General features: G+C 40.3%; 1 protein-coding gene across 1 annotated transcript in view; it reads left to right on the top strand.

The window, feature by feature from the left end:
- ASPH (aspartate beta-hydroxylase) overlaps positions 1-18509 on the top strand; it is a 216926-nt gene that overhangs the window by 81829 nt on the left and 116588 nt on the right. The window contains exons 11-13 of the mRNA XM_007471474.1: positions 4450-4482; positions 9643-9678; positions 16616-16660. Coding sequence (XP_007471536.1) covers positions 4450-4482; positions 9643-9678; positions 16616-16660 — 114 coding nt within the window. The remainder of the gene's footprint in view (positions 1-4449; positions 4483-9642; positions 9679-16615; positions 16661-18509) is intronic.

Here is an 18509-nt window from a genome sequence, read left to right as displayed (position 1 = left end):
GGGAGCCTCCCGAAACGGGGCCCGAACCCGCGTCTCCTGCATCGGCAGGCGGACTCTCAAGCACTGCGCCACCAGGGAAGCCCTGATCTGATTTTTATGATTTCTTTCCTTCTGCTAACTTTGGTTTTTTTTGTTCTTCTTTCTCTAATTGCTTTAGGTGTAAGGTTAGGTTTTTTATTTGAAATGTTTTTTGTTTCTTGAGGTAGGATTGTATTGCTATAAACTTCCCTCTTAGAACTGCTTTTGCTGCATCCCATAGGTTTTGGGTCATCGTGTTTTCATTGTCATTTGTTTCTAGGCATTTTTTGATTTCCTCTTTGATTTCTTCAGTGATCTCTTGGTTATTTATTAGTGTGTTATTTAGCCTCCATGTGTTTATATTTTTCACAGTTTTTTTCCTGTAATTGATATCTAGTCTCATAGCACTGGGGTCGGAAAAGATACTTGATAAGATTTCAGTTTTCTTAAATTTACCAAGGCTTGATTTGTGACCCAAGATATGATCTATCCTGGAGAATGTTCCATGAGCACTTGAGAAGAAAATATATTCTGTTGTTTTTGGATGGAATGTCCTGTGAATATCAATTAAATCCATCTTGTTTAATGTATCATTTTAAGCTTGTGTTTCCTTATTTATTTTCAGTTTGAATGATCTGTCCATTGGTGAGAGTGGGGTGTTGAAGTCCCTTACTATTATTGTGTTACTGTCGGTTTCCCCGTTTATGGCTGTTAGCATTTGCCTTATGTATTGAGGTGCTCCTATGTTGGGTGCATAAATACTTACAAATGTTATATTTTCTTGGATTGATCCCTTGATCATTATGTAGTGTCCTTCTTTGTCTCTTGTAACATTCTGTAATTTAAAGTCTATTTTGTCTGATATGAGAAATGCTACTCCAGCTTTCTTTTGATTTCCATTTGCATGGAATATCTTTTTCCATCCCCTCACTTTCAGTCTGTATGCGTCTCTAGGTCTGAAGTAGGTCTCTTGTAGACAGCATATATATATGGGTCTTGTTTTTGTATCCATTCAGCTAGTCTGTGTCTTTTGGTTGGAGCATTTAATCCATTTACATTAATGGTAATTATCAGTATGCATGTTCCTGTTACCATCTTCTTAATTGTTTTGGGTTTGTTATTGTAGGTCTTTTCCTTCTCTTGTGTTGCCTGCCTAGAGAAGTTCCTTTAGCATTTGTTGTAAAGATGGTTTGGTGGTGCTGAATTGTCTTAGCTTTTGCTTGTCTGTAAAGGTTTTAATTTCTCGGTCGAATCTTAATGAGATCCTTGCTGTAGAGTAATCTTGGTTGTACGTTCTTCCCTTTCATCACTTTAAATATGTCCTGCTACACCCTTCTGGCTTGCAGAGTTTCTGCTGAGAAGTCAGTTGTTAACCTTATGGGGATTCCCTTGTATGTTTTTTGTTGTTTTTCCCTTGTTGCTTTTAATATATTTTGTTTTTATTTAACTTTTGATAGTTTGATTAATATGTGTCTTGGTGTGTTTCTCCTTGGATTTATCCTGTATGGGACTGTCTGTGCTTCCTGGAGTTGAATGACTATTTCCTTCCCCATATTAGGGAAGTTTTCAACTATAATCTCTTCAGATATTTTCTCAGTCCCTTTCTTTTTCTCTTCTTCTTCTGGGACCCCTATAATTCGAATGTTAGTGCGTTTAATGTTGTCCCAGAGGTCTCTGAGACTGTCCTCAATTCTTTTCTTTCTTTTTTCTTTATTCTGCTCTGCAGTAGTTATTTCCACTATTTTATCTTCCAGGTCACTTATCTGTTCTTCTGCCTCAGTTATTCTGCTATTGATTCCTTCTAGAGAATTTTAAATTTCATTTATTGTGTTGTTCATCATTGTTTGTTTGGTCTTTAGTTCTTCTAGATCCTTGTTAAATGTTTCTTGTATTTTCTTAATTCTATTTCCAGGATTTTGGATCATCTTTGCTATCATTACTCTGAATTCTTTTTCAGGTAGACTGCCTATTTCTGGTTCATTTGTTTTGTCTGGTGGGTTTTCATTTTGCTTCTTCATCTGCTGTGTGTTTCTCTGTCTTCTCATTTTGCTTAACTTAACTGCATTTGGGGTCTCCTTTTCACAGGCTGCAGGTTTGTAGTTCCCGTTGTTTTTGGTGTCTGCCCTCAGTGGGTAAGGTTGGTTTAGTGGGTTGTTTAGGTTTCCTGGTGGAGGGGACTGGTGCCTGTGTTCTGGTGGATGAGGCTGGATCTTGTCTTTCTGGAGGGCAGAACTACATCCAGTGGTGTGTTTTGGGGTGTCTGTGACCTTATTATGATTTTAGGCAACCTCTCTGCTGATGGGTGGGGTTGTGTTCCTGTCTTGCTAGTTGTTTGCCATAGGGTGTCCAGCACTGTAGCTTGCTGGTCGTTGAGTGGAGCTGGGTCTTAGCATTGAGATGGAGATCTCTGGGAGAGCTTTCCCCGTTTGACATTACATGGGGCCGGGAGGTCTCTGGTGGACCAATGTCCTGAACTTGGCTTTTCCACGTAAGAGGCTTAGGCCTGCCACCCGCCCTGAGCACCAAGAACCCGTCAGCCACATGGCTCAGAAGAAAAGGGAGAAAAAAAATAAAGCAAGAAAAAATAAAATAAATAAAGTTATTAAAATAAAAAATAGAAAAAATTTTTTTTCAATTAAAGAGTAATTTAAAAAAAGAAAGAAGAGAGGAACCAAACCAATTAACAAATCCACCAATGATAACAAACACTAAAAGCTATATGAAAAAAAACCACAAAAAAACTGACAGAACCTTAGGAGAAATGGTAAAAGCAAAGCTGTAGAGACAAAATCACACAAAGAAGCATACACATACACACTCACAAAAAGTGAAAAAGGAAAAAAAGCTATAAAAAAAAAAGGAAGTGGGCAAATCAGTAAACAAATCTATCAATGATAATAAACTCTAAATACTAAAGTAAGATAAACATAAAACCAGAAACAAATTAGATGCTGAAAGCAAACCCCAAGTCTCCAGTTGCTGCCAAAGTCCACTGCCTCAATTTTGGGATGATTCATTGTCTATTCAGGTATTTCACAGATGCAGGGTGCACCCAGTTGATTATGGAGCTTTAATCCGCTGCTCCTGAGGCTGCTGGGAGAGATTTCCCTTTCTCTTCTTTGTTCCCACAGCTCCAAGGGTTCAGCTTTGGATTTGGCCCCGCCTCTGCGTGTAGGTGTCCTGAGGGCATCAGTTCTTCGCTCAGACAGGACATGGTTAAAGGAGTAGCTGATTCGGGGCCTGTGGCTCACTCAGTCTGGGGGAAGGGAGGGGTACGGATGCGGGGTGAGCCTGCGGCAGCAGAGGCCAGAGTGATATTGCACCAGCCTGAGGCGTGCCGTGCGTTCTCCCTGGGAAGTTGTCCCTGGATCCTGGGACCCTGGCAGTGGCGGGCTACACAGCTCCTGTGAGGGGAGGCGTGGATAGTGACCTGTGCTCGCACACAGGCTTCTTGGTGGTGGCAGCAGCAGCCTTAGTGTTTCATGCCCATCTCTGGGGTCTGCGCTGATAGCCGTGGCTTGCGCCTGTCTCTGGAGCTTGTTTAGGTGGTGCTCTGAATCCCCTCTCCTCATGCACCCCGAAACAATGGTCTCTTGCCTCTTAGGAGGTTCCAGACTTTTCCCTGGACTCCCTCCCGGCTAGCTGTGGCACGCTAGCCCCCTTCAGGCTGTTTTCACACAGCCAACCCCAATACTCTCCCTGGGGTCTGACCTGAAGCCCGAGCCTCAGCTCCCAGCCCCCGCCTGCCCCGGCGGGTGAGCAAACAAGCCTCTCGGGCTGGTGGGTGCCGGTTGGCACCGATCCTCTGGGTGGGAATCTCCCCGATTTGCCCTCTGCACCCCTGTTGCTTTGCCCTCCTCCGTGGCTCTGAAGCTTCCCCACTCTGCCCCCCGTCTCCTCCAGTGATAGGGCTTCCTAGTGTGTGGACACTTTTCCTCCTTCACAGCTCCCTCCCAGAGGGGCAGGTCCCATCCCTAATCTTTTGTCTCTGTTTTTTCTTTTTTTTTTTTTCTTTTGCCCTACACAGTCTCATGGGTAGTTTCTTGCCTTTGGGGAAGTCTGAGGTCTTCTGTCAGCGTTCAGTAGGTGTTCTGTAGGAGTTGTTCCACATGTAGATGTATTTGTGATATATTTGTGGGGAGGAAGGTGATCTCCACGTCTTACTACTCCGCCATCTTGAAGGTCCCCCCGCCAACCTGAGGAAATTTTATGAAAATAATTTACCTGCCCTTTCCTCTTATTGTTCTTTTGGCCAGAGGCATTTCTCACTGATTGTGCAAACATTAATATTTAAAGGAACAGAATTCTGTATTTGAGACTAAGTTGTGTTTTTTAGCTAAGCAGTTACACAGAATGACTCAAGTAATATTGTAATAAGCAATACTTATTAAATAAGTGATACTTATTTTGGTTTTACTCTCTTTTTTGCAGATGACATCACCTACCAAGAGTATGATGAGCAAGGTCTGAAAATGCTTCTTGACCTTAAGTTACCTACTTGTTTTAAAGTCTACTCAGAGTTTGACTGTGAAGTATGGAGAGTAGTATTTTAGCTATAAATTTACACCATAACTTAAAAGATCCAAATGAATGGGCAGTTCTCAAAGAGTTTACTTGGGGAGATTGTCTACCTATTCCATTGGTTCTGCTGTTGCCTAAATTGTTTCTTAAATTCTTTGCAAGGTGCCTTAGGAAGTGGTTACAAATTATTCAAGAAAACACATCTCATTACTTTATAGTCATAGCTCTCTTTGAATGAAAAATAAGTCCCTTGCTTGAAAGACTACTTTAGTCAGAGTTTAACTACTCTAGCTGCTTCTGAAGGTTAATTTTAGTTAAATAAAGATGACTGATCTGCCAGCATGGAGAAAGATGTAGCAGAACTTCATTCCGGGCTTCAGGGCAGCATAAAGAAAATAGTTCTGGCATCAGATTCTGATTTAGACAGTTATAGCTCCTCTTGTTGCGCCAGCACTTCTCATGCTGTTTTATTAAACTCATCAAGTAGATTATGTTTTCACTACTCTTCCCAGATGAAAGAAGTAGGGTTCAGAGAATGTAAGTAATTTTGCATAAGTCCACATGACTAAGAAATGATAAAATACCAGTGATGGATCGTTTTTATTCTAATATCTTCAAAGATGACTCTGTAGAAGGAAAGAAGCCCATTGGGTATAACTGTCTGTGAAACAAGAAGGATGAAGAAATGTGTAGTGCTTGAGTCAGATATGGAGGACTTCTATGTGCTGGATGGTTTTAGGGCTTGACATTCAGTTATGAATAATATAGAGTCTCTACTTCCAAAACATTTGTGGTCTCATGTCAGTTGGTGAATCTCAAGTGAAGAAAATTAGGAAGGGCTGCATGTAGATCTAAGATGCTGATTTATTAATCATGTGATTTTAAAATTTTAGACCCTACCAAGATCACCATCCACAGTGGCTGTTCCTAATGGGATATGAAGGATCCCATTGGAAGAATCCTGCAGTCTATCTCTAGGGACTAATATTTTTTTTTATAACTTGGCCACTACAATTGAATTTAGATTCTTTTTTTCAATTTTGAATTTGAAGGAGAAAATAGGAATTTGGAATTTATAAGTTGCATGTAGATGTGGGATTTGAGATAGTTTTCTAATTTCTGCCAGTCACTGTGGTGTTTTTCTAAATATGCTGGAAAGAACGTTTGGAATGCAAGTTGCAGACTAGATCTAGAGAATTTTAAAATCAAATTTTCAAGAAGTGTAAAATTAGATAAAATGCTAAAAAAGATGTTGTGAAAGTAAAGATATTTTCATAGGAAGAATGTCATAATAAATATAATTTAAAATGTTAACAGGGTAAAAATATGACCTGAGGGGTCATCAAGTTTTGATGAGATACTTTGAATTACCTTGTTATAGAACACAAACTTTTTCAAATCAAATAGATCTAATCAGGAACCCAGATAGGGAAGCCAAGTGACCAAGTATATGTATATCATACACACACATACACACACACACGCGCTCACACACACACACACACACACACACACACACACACACACACACACATAAAGCTGTAAGTCGGGTGAAAAGAAAACCGTTTTTCAGCCAGAGAACAGAATATATTCTGTATTAAACATTCCAAATTCTAGGACCTGGAAAGGATAAAGCTTGTTAAGGCTGTAGAGGGAACCAGCTTTCCACATAAAAAATGTCCTGGAAAGCATTAAGCCTACATTGGAAACACCTGGCAAATGACAGTACAGTCTTAGCATCTAATTGATTTATTTATTCATACACTACATATACTACATATGTATCACGTAGCCTGTGTCCAAAACGTAGGACACTGGGGCAGTTCCAGTGAAGAACACACATGGCTCATATTCTCATGGACTGTGTATTTTAGCAGTGGGGTAGAAATGATACAAATCATTTTAGTTCAGTATTCAGTTACAATTACATTAAGTACTGGTAAGAATGAGTATAGTGTACAACAAGAGTATAAAGTGGCCCTACCCTAGTTTGTGGACCAGGGAAGGCTGAAGTATGAGCTGAAGAGTAGAACAATTGACAAGGCCACAGGGGAAAGGATGCTGGAACGTAGAATGAAGCTGCTGATGGGAAGATGTGTCTGGAGTGCTGAGCATAAGAGAAACTGAGGCTGAGATTGTGAGATGGTCCGGGTCCAGAGGTCAAGGGCGTTCATCTTCACCTTGGAACACTGTTCTAGAGCAGTGCATTTTGTAAGGATTGATCTGTCTAAAACGTAGCAAATAGATTGGAGAGACAAGAGTAGATGTGGGGAGGGAATTGCTTGGTGGTCCAATGGTTAGGATTCCACACTTCCACTGCAGGGAAGCTAAGAATTATATAAGCTGTGCCACGCGGCTAAAAAAAAAAATTGTAGATGTGGGGAGACCAGTTAGGTTACTGCAGTTATCCAAACTTGATGTTCACTGAGTCACATCTCTGCCAAACGAGGCATCAGGAGATGAGTTTTAAGAAAGGGGTGTTCAACCGTGTCCTGGGCTGCTGAGGACCCACCCAAGTGAGCACTGAAGACCTGCCTTGGATCTCGTGCTATGGAGGCCTCACTGGTAACCTTGGCAGAACTGTTTGCAGTGGACAGAAGTTGGACAGAGATGATAGTGGTTTAAACCAGGGTGGTGGCAGTGAAGGTGAATGGAAGTAGACAAAGGTGAGAAGTAGAAGATAAAGTTGGTGGGGATAGATGTGCAAGTGTAGCTGGGGAGAGAGAGCACAGTGTCGGGAACCACATCCACTGTTGTGCTTATGCACCCGGTGGGTGGGGTGCTTTTTCCTAAAACGGTGAGACTGGAAAACAGGCTTGGGGCCAGAAGGTCACGAGTACAGTCTATACATCCTGATAGTGCCTGTTGAGCCATCCAAGGGGAGATACCAAGTTAGCCGATGGTGTTTGGATCTCAGAAGTCTATTCGTAGTTGAGTTTGAGAATCATCAGAATATGCATTGTGATTGAAGCCAAAGGCTGAGATCATTTAAGGAGAGAGGAGAGAGTAGGAATAGAGGAGGATTAATGGCTGGACTTTGACAAAAAGCAATATTTAATGCCTGGTAAGAAAAAGGTGATGTGATGGAGGTTGAGAAGGAGAAAGGAAAGACTCATAGGAGAGTATGGTCACATTGGAGTCCAAGGACAAGGAGCTGCTAGGAGACCTGATACAGTAAAGGCAGGAAGTGTCCATTGGGTTAAATGAGTGCTCGTGGGAGGTCTTAGGGGAGCATTTTCAGGGATGTGATCAGGGCCGGAAGACAGACTGGAGTGGGTTGAGGAGAGGAAGTGAGGAGACAGCATGTGCAAATGACTCTGAAGAAATTAGATTGTGAAATGGAGGAAGGAGAGGGCAGGGAGAACCTATGATGGAGAAGAATCTGAAAAAGAATACACACACACACACACACACACACACACACACACACACATGTATAACTGAATAACTTTGCTATCCATCTGAAACATTGTAAATCAACTATACTTCAATAAAAAATAAAGGACATAATAAATAAATGAATAAAATTAAAGTAACAACAAAAAGAAAAGACTTGTTTATTTGTTTTTCAGTTGATAGACTTGAGCATATTAAGTGCAGACACCGTTCAGGGTGACAGAGTGAGCAAACATTCACTGCTCCTTTGTCTTCCAAATGCCACCGAAAGGATAGAAAATGATCTGTTAAAAATTATCCCTTGCTCTACTCGAGCACTAGTAACAATATCTGAAACACAGTAGATGTTCAAATTTTTTTCTTTATTAAATGAACAAGGAGAATATATTTGTAACCATGCTAGAAAAACAACACAGTTTGCTCTTAGGGTAGCAGAAATTTTCAGGCATTTTGGAAGATGGAAAAATAGGGATCAGGCTGACTAGGAAAGCAGTGAGCCAGCCAGGCATGAGGGGAGACCACAGCCAAGACAAGGGCCTCCTTTGCAGTGGAGCAGAGAGAGATGAGCCTGGACTGTGGTGGATTAAGACCTGCCCGCAGAACCCTCTCTCTCTCAGGGACTGGAGGCAGGCCATTTGCCCCAGGTGAAAGATCCAAGCATTGCTCCCTAAGCAAAGTAGAGAATCTGCCTGGTAAAAACTTGGACCCAGAGTGATAAGCGGGCTGAGCCACGGGTAACTCAGAGCCTCCACTACAGTCACGAAGCAAATAAAAAAATGAAATTCAGTATCACCCTGGGGTAAACAGATTACTGGATCCAGGTAAAAAGTGACTGGGGAGGAACTTTAATTTTCCCCATTTTACAGGAAGGAAGCATATAAAATTACTCCTCTGGCTAAAAGTGGCTGCCCTGCAATTTGAATCCAGGCCTGTTTTACTCCAGACCAAACTCTTCCTGGCTCTACTCTGTAACCTGCCGCTTCCCAGTGACTGAGACCCAGAGGTTCAAAGATAAATTAGACATTGAACCATACTGCAAATGTTGTGTTTTAATGGGAGTTACACGGTGCTCAAGGATTATTTTTTCTGTGTACTTTGCAGCGTTTGAGCCATCGGAAAATGAAGGGACAGAAAATTCAGGTAAGGTATTTGTCTAAGCAGATGTTTCCTGCAAGTCAGCTCCCCTTTTATTTGTGAAAATGAATATAGCTTGTGGAACAAAGGCTCCATAGCACAAGGAGATCAACTCAATGCTTTGGGACCACCTAGAGGGGTGGGATAGGGAAGGTGGGAGGGAGGCTCACGAGGGAGGGGATATAGGGATATATGTATACATATAGCTGATTCACTTTGTTATACAGCAGAAACTAACACAACATTGTAAAGCATTTATACTCCAAAAAAGATGTGAAATAAAAAGATAGATTTAGTCAGAAATACAAGACATTCTCAAGTCACCAAGGAAGTAATTGGATCATGTTGATACGTTTATTCCTTGTTTATGGTGTAAGTTTTATGTCAGCAGGGATAATACGAGCCTATTGATGTATTCTTTGAATATAATTTAGAAATTAAAGTTGATATTCTAGTGAGTGTCTCTATAAGAAGCCCCAATCTAAAAAGAGCCAAATTTAGGTCTGAGTGGAAATGTTTATTTAAGGACCTAGTGAAGATGAGTTAATGTAAGACATGTTTGCTTTTTTTTAGATAATGCTGTAGATGACTCAAACACAATTTTAGAAGGTAAGTTAATTTTATAGACATGATTTTACTTTTTATATTAAAATTATGTTCATTTCTTCAACAAGCACTTGTTACACCTTACTATTTGCTGTCTTTACAGTGCTCAGGGGCTAGGAGGGCAAGAGTGAATAAGAGAGTTGGAATTCTGTTTTCACTGCAGCTGGAACTCTAGTGGCCAAAGAGATGATGAAGTCATTAAAGATTATGAGAAGTGCAGTGATGGAGATAAAACCAGGATCATATAGTAGAAAGTAACTTGTTAGGTTGAGGAGGGCCACCCTAAATAGGAGGAGGTGGTCTTGTGAGAAGGAGTTATCCATAGGCAGAGGTGGGTTGAAATGGTAGGAGTGTAAATTGATACAGCCACTATGGAAAACAGTATGGAGGTTCCTTAAAAAACTAAAAATAGAACTACCATATGACCCAGCAATCCCACTACTGGGCATATACCCTGAGAAAACCATAATTCAAAAAGAGACACGCACCACAGTGTTCATAGTTGCGTCCTTTACATTGTTACACAGCTGGAAAAAACATTTTTTGAACCTGAAGGATTTGTTTCAGAAAAATAAAACCTGTTACATACATTACATAGTGGTGCTTCGACACGACTTAGATTTCTGAAGTTCATAACAGTTTGCAAAGCTCGTTCCCATATACTGTTTCCACTGTTTCTCACCATAGGCACTGAACAGGAGCCTGGGCAAATAGCATTGTACTTACTTTACAAATGAAGGGCTGAGAGCCTGAGGTGAGATCAGGTGGCTGCCCGGGTTCCAGCTAGAGTGGCCGGGCTGGTCTTCAACCCAGCATTGGGGCCGGCAGTTGACCCTGGAGTCTGTGTGCTCACAAGGAACATGTCATGGGGAATTTTGCTCATGAGATTAATCTTAGAATTCATTTATGGTCCACTGATTGTCAGTTTTCAGATTAAATGTTACTGCTTCTGAGCTTGGTTAGACAGAGTATAGTCAACTGAATTGGAGAAGGTGGGGAGGGGGAAGGGGAGAGGAGGAGAGGGGATGCTAGAACTTCCCTCATTGTCCACTTTGCTGCTGGGAGAGACCCCAGCACAGGAGCTGTGGGCCGCTCTGTCTAAGCTGATCATCCATGGAGTAGGCTGGATGGCACTCAGGTTTCCTCCCACCTCCTATTACTCAGTTCTCTATGGAAAATATAACTGAGTCTGTTTTTTTATTCAATTAGAATTAGAAAATGGAAACTCAGAATCCCTAGAAAGAACTTCATCCAACCCAACCCACATATATTGTTTTATGTAAAAGAACTAACCTCACAATATGCAACTTGGCTTTGCCTTTTTTGTATTAGAAATACAGTGTTTCTGAAACCATTTCCTCTAAGGTCAAGAACAAGACAAGGTTGTCCACTCTTCACCACTCTTATTCAACATAGTTTTGGAAGTTTTAGCCACAGCAATTAGAGAAGAAAAAGAAATAAAAGGAATCCAAATCAGAAAATAACAAGTAAAGCTGTCACTGTTTGCAGATGACATGATACCATACATAGAGAATCCTAAAGATGCTACCGGAAAATGACTAGAGCTAATCAATTAGTTTGGTAAAGTAGCAGGATACAGAATTAGTGCACAGAAGTCTCTTGCATTCCTATACACTAATGGTGAAAAATCTGAAAGAGAAATTAAGGAAACACTCCCATTTACCATTGCAACAAAAACAATAAAATACCTAGGAATAAACCTACCTAAGGAGACAAAAGTGCTATATGCAGAAAACTATAAGACACTGATGAAAGAAATTAAAGATGATACAAACAGATGGAGAGATATACCACATTCATGGATTGGAATAATCAACATTGTGAAAATGACTATACTACCCAAAGCAATCTACAGAGTCAGTGCACTCCCTATCAAACTACCAATGGCATTTTTCAGAGAACTAGAACAAAAAACTTCACAATTTGTATGGAAACACAAAAGACCCCGAATAGCCAAAGCAATCTTGAGAAAGAAAAAGAGCTGGAGGAATCAGGTTCCCTAACTTCAGACTATACTACAAAGCTACAGTAATCAAAACAGTATGGTACTGGCACAAAAACAAATATAGGTCAGTGGAACAGGATGGAAATCCCAGAGATAAACCCACACACATATGGTCACCTTATGATTGATAACGGAGGCAAGAATATACAATGGAGAAAAGACAGCCTGTTCAGTAAGTGGTGCTGGGAAAACTGGACAGCTACATGTAAAAGAATGAAATTAGGGCTTCCCTGGTGGTGCAGCGGTTGAGAGTCCGCCTGCTGATGCAGGGGACACGGGTTCATGCTCTGGTCCTGGAAGATCCCAGCCGTGGAGTGGCTGGGCCCGTGAGCCATGGCTGCTGAGCCTGCGTGTCCAGAGCCTGTGCTCCGCAACAGGAGAGGCCACAACAGTGAGAGGCCTGTGTACCACAAAGAAAAGAAAAAAAGAAGAATGAAATTAGAACACTCCCTAACACCATACACAAAAATAAACTCAAAATGGATTAAAGACCTAAATGTAAGGCCAGATACTATAAAACTCTTAGAGGAAAATATAGGCAAAACACTCTATGACATAAATCACAGCAAGATCCTTTTTGACCCACCTCCTAGAGAAATGGAACTAAAAACAAAAATAAACAAATGGGACCAAATGAAACTTAAAGGCTTTTGCACAGCAAAGGAAACCATAAACGAGACGAAAAGACAACCCTCTGAATGGGAGAAAATATTTGCAAATGAAGCAACTGACAAAGGATTAATCCCCCAAATATATAAGCAGCTCATGCAGCTCGATATCAAAAAAACAAACAACCCAATCCAAAAATGGGTAGAAGACCTAAACAGACATTTCTCCAAAGAAAATATACAGATTGCCAACAGACACATGAAAGGATGCTCAACATCGCTCATCATTAGAGAAATGCAAATCAAAACTACAATGAGGTATCACCTCACACCAGTCAGAATGGCCATCATCAAAAAATCTACAAACAGTAGGGCTTCCCTGGTGGTGCAGTGGTTGAGAGTCCACCTGCTGATGCAGGGGACACGGGTTCGTGCCCCGATCCGGGAAGATCCCACATGCCATGGAGTGGCTGGGCCCGTGAGCCATGGCTGCTGAGCCTGCACGTCTGGAGCCTGTGCTCCACAACGGGAGAGGCCGCAACAGTGAGAGGCCCGCATACCACAAAAAAAAAAAAAAAAATCTACAAACAATAAATGCTGGAGAGGGTGTGGAGAAAAGGGATCCCTCTTGCACTGTTGGTGGGAATGTAAATTGATACAGCCACTATGGAGAACAGTATGGAGGTTCCTTAAAAAACTAAGTAGAACTGCCATACGACTCAGCAATCCTACTACTGGGCATATACCCTGAGAAAACCATAATTCCAAAAAGAGTCATGTTCCACAATGTTCACTGCAGCTCTATTTACGATAACCAGGACATGGAAGCAACCTAAGTGTCCATCAACAGATGAATGGATAAAAAAGATGTGGCACATAAATACTATGGAATATTACTCAGCCATAAAAAGAAACGAAATTGAGTTATTTGTAGTGAGGTGGATGGACCTAGAGTCTGTCATACGGAGTGAAGTAAGTCAGAAAGAGCAAAACATATCGTATGCTAACACATATATATGGAATTCCAAAAAAAAAAAAGGTTCTGAAGAACCTATGGGCAGGAAAGGAATACAGACACAGACATAGAGAATGGACTTGAGGACACGGGGAGGAGGAAGGGTAAGCTGGGACAAAGTGAGAGTGTCATGGACATGTATACACTACCAAACGTAAAATAGCTAGCTAGTGGGAAGCAGCCGCATAGCACAGGGAGATCAGCTCGGTGCTTTGTGACCACCTGGAGGGGTGGGATGGGGTGGGATAGGGTGGGTGGGAGGGAGACGCAAGAGGGAGGGGATATGGGGATATATGTATATGTATAGATGATTCACTTTGTTATCAAGCAGTAACTAACACACCATTGTAAAGCAATTATACTCCAATAAAAATGTTAAAAAAAATCATTAGGGATGAACTGAAAAAAAAAAAGTTTTTTCCTAAGCCTTTTGATCAGCCAGTAGAGGGCGTAACAGAGGCTGCTCAGGGAATTCCTTCTGCTGGGCAGTGGGACTCTGGATTGTGTGCCTGTGGCCCAACCTGCAGTTTCTATGTTCCTGCGGCACTTGAGTGCACAGCGAGAGGAGACTTGTCATCGTCACTCGCCCACCAAACTTCTCTTCCCTTGTCTTCCCCCATCTTGGCTGGTTGCATCAATAAGTCCTCAGGTTCCCAAACCAGAAATGTGGGTGTTATCGCCTCTCCCCCTCTCTCTATAGCTAATCCCAAGTCCTGTTAAATAGTCTACTTAAACATTTCTCAAATTCATTCTTTCCTCTGAAGCTCTAGTAATCTAGTTCAGCCCCTCATCAACTTCCTGGACAATGGCAGTAGCCTGCTAGCTAGTCTTCTTAACTCCACGCTTGTCGCCTTCAAATCCATCTTTCACAATGTCACTAGGATGCTCTCTTCAGAAGTACACATCTGGCTATGTCAGTTCTGGGCTTAAACCCTTCTGTGTCAGTAAGGTTACTTTCTGCTGCAGGTAACAGAAAACTGAATTTGAATTGGCTTAAGCAGTATAGAGATGGGATAGATCATTTGGGGCCTTGGAGGACCTAGTAAGGAATTTGGATTTTTTTCTAAGTACAGTGAGAATCTGTGGAAATACTTGTGAGATATGACATAATCTGATTTATGTTTTGAACGATTACTTGTACTCTTAGAGAATGGATTGGATGGAGCGAGAAGGGAAGCAGGGACCCCTGTTAGGAAATTATTGAGTCCTAATCCAGAGAAGGGATCATGGTGGCCTGGAGGAAGACCATGAAGTGGAAATGGAGGGGAAAGTTTTAAACTTAAAATATATTTTAGAATTACAACTGATGGAACTTCCTGATGGTTGTGAAGTAAAGAGGAATAAAGGGGGCTTTTGGTTTGATTTGAATAAATGTTGGATGTTAGGGCTGTTTACTGAGAAGAAATGATTTTCTTTCCTGGTTTAGGGAAGAAAATCAAAGATACCATATTAGATATTTTATGTTCAGGAATTATGTGAGATACCCAAGTGGAGGCATCAAGTAGGGAGTTGGATATGCCAATCTGAGCTAGATGGGTGAGATCTGAGCTAGATGGGTGAGATCTGAGATGGATATGAATGCTTGGGAGCCATCCCCATGGAGATGGTGTCAATTCCATGGAAATAGATCATTTTGGAGGTGAGTGCAGAGGGAGTAGACCAGCAGTTCCAGGACTGAGCTCTAAGGAATCCCAACATTGTGAGGTTTGAGGGAGCATGCATAGCCAGTGAGACAGAAGGAAAATCAGCATGGAAGGATGGGAAAGAGCAGAAGGAAGGGAGAGTATGTTCTGCGCTACTGCCATTGGAATTTCAGGACTTGCAAAGCATCGATCGCATTTGGCAATGTGGAGAATGTCGGTGATCTCAGCAAAAGCTATTTGAGTAGATTGATGGGGGTCAAAGCCATACTGAAGTGGGTTTACAAAGTCCTGGAGTAAGAAAAGGAGTCTCTATCAATAGGCAAAACTTTCAGGTTGTTCTAATATAACAAATTATTTCTTTTAAAAAATCTTCTTGTTATATCATTACCAAAATACATTTCAGATAAGTTTGTTAAATGTACATTTTTTTCAGAATAAATTTGGATGAAAATTTATCACAGTAATAATGTCTCAGTATAAAATCAGGGATGAAAATAACAACGGATGTGGTTAATACTTTATGATGTGTACAAGCTTTTCAAATATACCTAAAATGACAAAAGTAAAAGAAATTCTGAGAAAAATATTGGTCAGGTTGGTAAAGTGCTAACATGTCTCTAGATTATTAAGAACCAAATAAATAGGCAAACCATTAACAAGCCAGTCACAACACAGAAAGCTAGTAAACATTCGTGGTACTGCCACTAGAGGAAGGAACTCTTCCAGAAGCTTAACAGGGGTCAGGGAGAATATGTGTGATATTTTTCTGTTTCCTTTTTACTTTTATCTAAAATATTTCCAGCTGTTTTGAGCATGTATCATTCTTAAAATTAGAAGCAAAGTAATGCAAGAAGAAAAATGATTAAAATAGCTGCATAAATATTTTGAGTTTTAGAAAATGCTAATAAAAATTCCTCCTTTTGACCAAAGCCTGTCAAAAATCTTGAGCAAAGGGAAAGCAGATACAGTCTTACCTCTCGATTACGGTAATGTTACAGGGGTTGGTAGGGATGAAGATGTAAAGGTGATGTAATTTTATAGAGTGAATCAGGTCAATATATCATTATACTGGTGAGTGGTGAGGCTTACAGTTTCTTTAGTTGTAAGTAGATTGAAGTAGCCAAGGAAAAAGACTAGATGTTAACATTCATATCCACGTTTCTGGCTAGTTTTAGAATATGTTAACCTTGAGTATTATTTTTCAAAAACAAGTTTATTAAAGATAGTGATATATTTTTAAGATTCGGTTTCAATTTAACTTTTTGTGCCGTTAACAAGAAACGAGATGCTTTAAATGTCTTTCTTCAGCTTTCTTATCAAGTCTGATGCAAAATTGTGGTGAAAACTTAGGTTTTAGTTCATATCTCCTTTGCCAGACAGAGTTTTGAGGTCAGTCAGTTAGGCAGATAATGTTTTAAAGCCTGTAGTTCAGGACAGTTGAGAAATATACAACATTTTACGAAGTTATAGCTAATTTTTCTTTGTTGGGATGGTGGAAAAACCTAATGTTTTATGATAATTGCAATTGAACACCCAAAAAAGTCTGTAAAAATGATCACTGTAACTTAAAGATCAGTGGTCTGTATTTTAAATACTGGTCAGCAATCTGTAATGCAGTGTTTTATGATTTATGATTTATTTATTTTAGAGGTGCACGTGCCCCCTGCAGAGGAACAGCGAGAAGTACCACCAGGTATGGCATTTTGTCAGATGTATCACTTTTTCCTTTTATGTTTAATTTAAAAGATGCTGCTGATACACTAGTTGGAATAATTCTATGAAGAGTGGAATTCCTGAGAGAGGAGGATTAATTATACCTAAATTTAAAAAGAAAATGTTCCGTGTTTTCGTCAGTTGAGCCAAAGTAATGGGAAATAGACATCAGACTGAGTCTAGTACATATTTGTTGAGGTAGACTTTGAGGAGTATTCATGATCAAAGTACTGTATGATTGTTGCCGTTATAGATGGTGCTAGTAGTGGAAGTTAGGTAGGCTTTTTTTTTTCCTTTTTTTTTGACAGGCTATTTGATGGAGGATGTGGAATCAGACTTGCCTTCAGATAAAAGTTTAATAGTGTTTAAATTAGTGACATTGGCCCTCCTCCCCCCGCCCGTCTTCCCCGAGAGCACCGTTGTGCCCTGCGTGACCCAGGCAGTCCTTCCTGCCAGCCCAGAGCACCGTTGTGCCCTGCGTGACCCAGGCAGTCCTTCCTGCCAGCCCACTGTGTTAACACCTGTCCCTCTGCTTTTTCCTCCCTTCCCCCATATGTCCCTTTCATCATCAGTGAGTTTAAACTCATCCATCATCAGTGAGTTCAACCAAGGCCTGTGCTTTCAAATGCGTTTTAAAGATGACATTAACCATACCTGCAATCGGAGATTAACATAGAAACCTTTTGCTTTCAAAGTGGGAAAAAAATGTTTCATTAGGAGAGGATTTTCCAACACCTCTTTCTCAAATGTATTTCTTCTTGTTTCTCTGTTTTATTTCCATTTGTTTTCTTTCTGTGTCATTTATTGGTTCAGTTTTTACTCACATTTTTCACATTATGCTTAATGTGAATTCTGTAGCAATGATGTACATTTGTATTACTGATTTTGGTAGAAATAATTGTGCCTTCCAAGATTTATTGAAATACTAAATTTCAAGAGGAAAAAAACCTTTTATAATCAAAGAGTGTTTTTAGTTACACCACAGCTCATATTTGCTTATGTAACAGTTGGAATGTTTTAGATTTTGATAGTTGTGGTGTGTTGTTTTAGATTTTGATAGTTGTGGTGTGTTGTACATTTAAAATATATACGAATACTAAAGGAACTGCATTGTTGGTATTGTGATATGAATGAGAAAAGAAATCCATGGAGAAATTGATCTTTTACAAGATGACTGCTGGGCCTATGAGTATATTTTGTTTTTAGGAAAGATGCACAGAGCAAGGAAGGTTGATGTTTCCGTCCTGCTTCTGTAATTTCCTCTTTGTTGTTGAGCAGAGTGCTTCACAGAGTGCCTTGTTTCTAACCTGAGGATGCAGAGGGCAGGTCACTGAATTTGCATTTTGATTACTATCCATTCCTCTAAAGAAAATTGTTTTATAAGTATTCCTAAAAATAACGAGTTTCTGCAACACTGACTTTTTTCTAGTTATAGTTGATATTTTTTTGATATTTACCTGACTTGAATGAAGGTATGAAACGTAATAATATTTTCTGACCAAAAAGTTCTGTGCTTCTACTGTGGTGTTTTATAAATGAAGTCCAAGAATTTCCTTGGAACATAAATACAAAATACTAAGTGCTTGCGGGGCTGGAATAAGGTGCCTTTTTTGATGAGATGTTTTAACAGCTGAAGTAAATGAAAATGAAGATTTGATTCATATGCATACTTCCTGACACATAGTGAGCTCCCAGTAAATGGTGGCCGTGGCTCTTACTGTTTAGTAATTAATTAGCCTGATCTCTGAGGTGGATCAAGAGAAGCTAAATTCTGAGAGACCTGATCAAGGAGTTGTAACCTGTCAGTTGTAATGCATTTGTCTTACATT

The sequence above is a fragment of the Lipotes vexillifer genome, unplaced genomic scaffold, assembly GCF_000442215.2.
Source record: "Lipotes vexillifer unplaced genomic scaffold, Lipotes_vexillifer_v1.1 scaffold165, whole genome shotgun sequence".
Lineage (NCBI taxonomy): Eukaryota > Metazoa > Chordata > Mammalia > Artiodactyla > Lipotidae > Lipotes > Lipotes vexillifer.
This window is presented reverse-complemented; position numbering and strand designations above follow the sequence as displayed.